At 35.4% G+C, this 2,756-nt stretch overlaps 1 protein-coding gene across 1 annotated transcript in view; it reads right to left on the reverse strand.

Annotated features, from left to right (window-relative positions):
* Positions 1-1,125: 1,125 nt before the first annotated feature.
* Positions 1,126-2,756, reverse strand: part of LOC137993710 (prefoldin subunit 4-like) — a 5,331-nt gene continuing 3,700 nt past the window's right edge. Inside the window, exon 4 of the mRNA XM_068839695.1 lies at positions 1,126-1,388. Within this exon, the coding sequence (XP_068695796.1) occupies positions 1,187-1,388 (202 nt within the window). The 3' untranslated portion in view covers positions 1,126-1,186. The remainder of the gene's footprint in view (positions 1,389-2,756) is intronic.

The following is a 2,756-nucleotide window of genomic DNA, read 5'->3' on the forward strand; positions in this document are numbered from 1 at the left end:
CAGTGGCACAACGATTAATGGCAGCCATTTTGTCCGTCGAGGTGATTATCGGCTGATAATCTGAGATAGCGAGCCAATGAGAGCGCACGATTTTGTATAATCACCTGTGTATTTATACTAATTATTATTATTATTATTATTATTATTATTATTGTTAATTAATTTTCAGTTTACAGTGTTCCCAAGTAGTGCTCCAGTGCTAGATTAGACACTTAAATGAAGGTCCTAATTCCTTTCCCTTCCATGTATACTAAAAGTTCATTGTCACATCCAAAACTCGAAGCCTTCTTTTCTAACTCAGATACACATTTTACCTGGTACTCATTCCCTATCGAAACCTCAGGAAAATCATTTTGATCCAAAAAAGAATCACTATAGAAAAACGGTCTTGTGACAATACGTACAATGAATGTTTACCAAATGAATAAAGATTGACAGGCTGCATCTTTGGTTATGATATCAAAAGAGGAAATTGGAAGCAAATATTCAGGAGTGGATCCAAAACGGTTTTGGCTGATCTATATCACTCCAAGCATCAAAGGTGCTATTGGAAAGGTTTTCAAGGACACTCTCACCAAAATGGTTGTTAGATGTTTGCACATGAAGCTGCAATTTGAGGAGATTTTTAGGTATTTGTGATCTGACCAATTCCCCCAACATCTTAGAAACCTGCTTGAATCCATAAGAAAAACTTATGATAAGGGCAAATTGTGAAAGGTATATTTTACAGGTCACAGGTCAGGTTTACGGGTCACTGTTGTAACAATGATAAAACAACTCCAATGCTAACCGCCACAGGCCTAAAAAAAACTAATATTTTGGCCTAAGGTTACATTAGGAAAAAGTTAGGTTGTTTTTAGTGATGTAAGGCAATGACCTGTAAAAAATACCTGCCTGGGCAAAGTGTAAGAGAAATCCACAATGGACCAATTGTTGTAACTTTCTCTTTTTTGCCTTCCTCCTCTTTCCCCTTTTCACTCTTTTCGGCATCAACCTTATAAATCCATCCTCTACTTCTCTTTTCTCATACCAACCAGCTGCTGGTATCAGTTGCCAGTGCTGGGATGTTACATAAAAAAAAGTCTGGCTTATCCACTCTTATTAAACAAATGACATATACCAGTACACATTTATGAAAGGAACTTTTAATTATTTGTCTTTTTTTAGAGTTGCTTTGTTTTTTTTTTCATTCTTCTTCTGCCTCCAGATTAATATTGTTCCCAAATTTGGCATAGAGTTTCACTTTCAAATCACTAAGAATTGTTTTAACTTCTCCTGATTGGGATTCAAGGGTTTTGATTTCTTCCTGAAGCTTGGACTTTGCATTTTCCAGGAAATCTTGTGTTTCTTCAGATGATAAATGAATGAAAACCTCACCTATTCTGTAAGTAAGAAGAGTTAAGGAAACATGCAATATTCTACAAGATCAGCTTTTGCACCTACAAAGTTGTGTTTGGGCTTTCAGTATTTGCGACTGTAACAGTGTTAAAGCCCTGATACAAACTGTGCAACTGTTGGTACATTAGTTGTGAACATCCATAAACATTATAATTACGATCACTATTGAAAAATAATGCAAATTATTATGAATATTAGTACAAAATTACGAGGTCAAGATGAAATAATGCCTCTGCCCCAGAAATGTTGTTTATTGTCATTCTAGAAGCTAGAAAAAGAACAAATTTAAAAAATTATTTTAAGTGCTAAGTTTTAAAAGTTCACCAGAGCATGAGCACACAGTTCAAGAAGGTTCCCTGTGAGTTCACTCAGGTCAGCAATCTTTGAAACAGACTAAGTTGCTTAATATGTATATATTAAGCAACCTTTCAATTAATTTGCTTGCTTTGATGTCTTTTTTCAACATGAGTAAATAATTATTACACAATGACACTCTAAAAGCTGTCAGGCCTTAAATCATTAAATGAATGATATGGTGATATATGTCAATCAATCAATCAATCAATCAGTCACAATCTTTATTTAAAGGTCTAGGTGTTCTAGCACCTCATGGCACTAATTGGGGACACATTCAGGCCACACCACAACACCAGGAAATCCATGCCCTGCTCTTACTTAATAGTGTGTGGGATCTGTAATATCCATCAGCGTTAACTTATGAAAAAGTGTAGGGAGACGGGGCCTATGGTTTATAGTCATTATCCGAGAATACTTGAAAGTGTAACCATTTGTGGATCAAATTACAAAGACAGCACTTTCTCCTCAGTAATTTAAAGACCACAGTCGAATCACCAATTGAGCAAACCAGTCAGGGGTTTTGTCAAGCTTTTGTTACTAACAGAAATCCCATGTATTACACATCGGCCTAGTTCAGTCAAGGATCAATTAGAATAACATAGCAACCATAGGCAACACCAAAAGCTTTGCACACTTCCTCGCAATAATATATAGAATATGAGCAGTAGATCTTTATCACATTTATACAAACTCAAGGCAAAGCCGACAGTTTGTAAATGAGATACAGATCTGACGTCAGCATTTGAATGTTAAGGTATACAATTAGGTATTTTTGGTGATTCAAGACATTTTAACTTGGGAAAATCGACAGAAATGTTTACAATAGGTAAATGAAGAGAAATCTGTATCAGATATTGATTAATAAACAATTTCTTTTGTTTGCCCATCATAAATTATCAATGAGTTTTATGAGACACTCATAATATGCTAGTCATCAGCTTCCCTGAAGGGAAGGGACCCTGATCTGATGTAGGGGAATACAGGGACATTTATGCAGACTT

The sequence above is a fragment of the Montipora foliosa genome, chromosome 1, assembly GCF_036669935.1.
Source record: "Montipora foliosa isolate CH-2021 chromosome 1, ASM3666993v2, whole genome shotgun sequence".
Lineage (NCBI taxonomy): Eukaryota > Metazoa > Cnidaria > Anthozoa > Scleractinia > Acroporidae > Montipora > Montipora foliosa.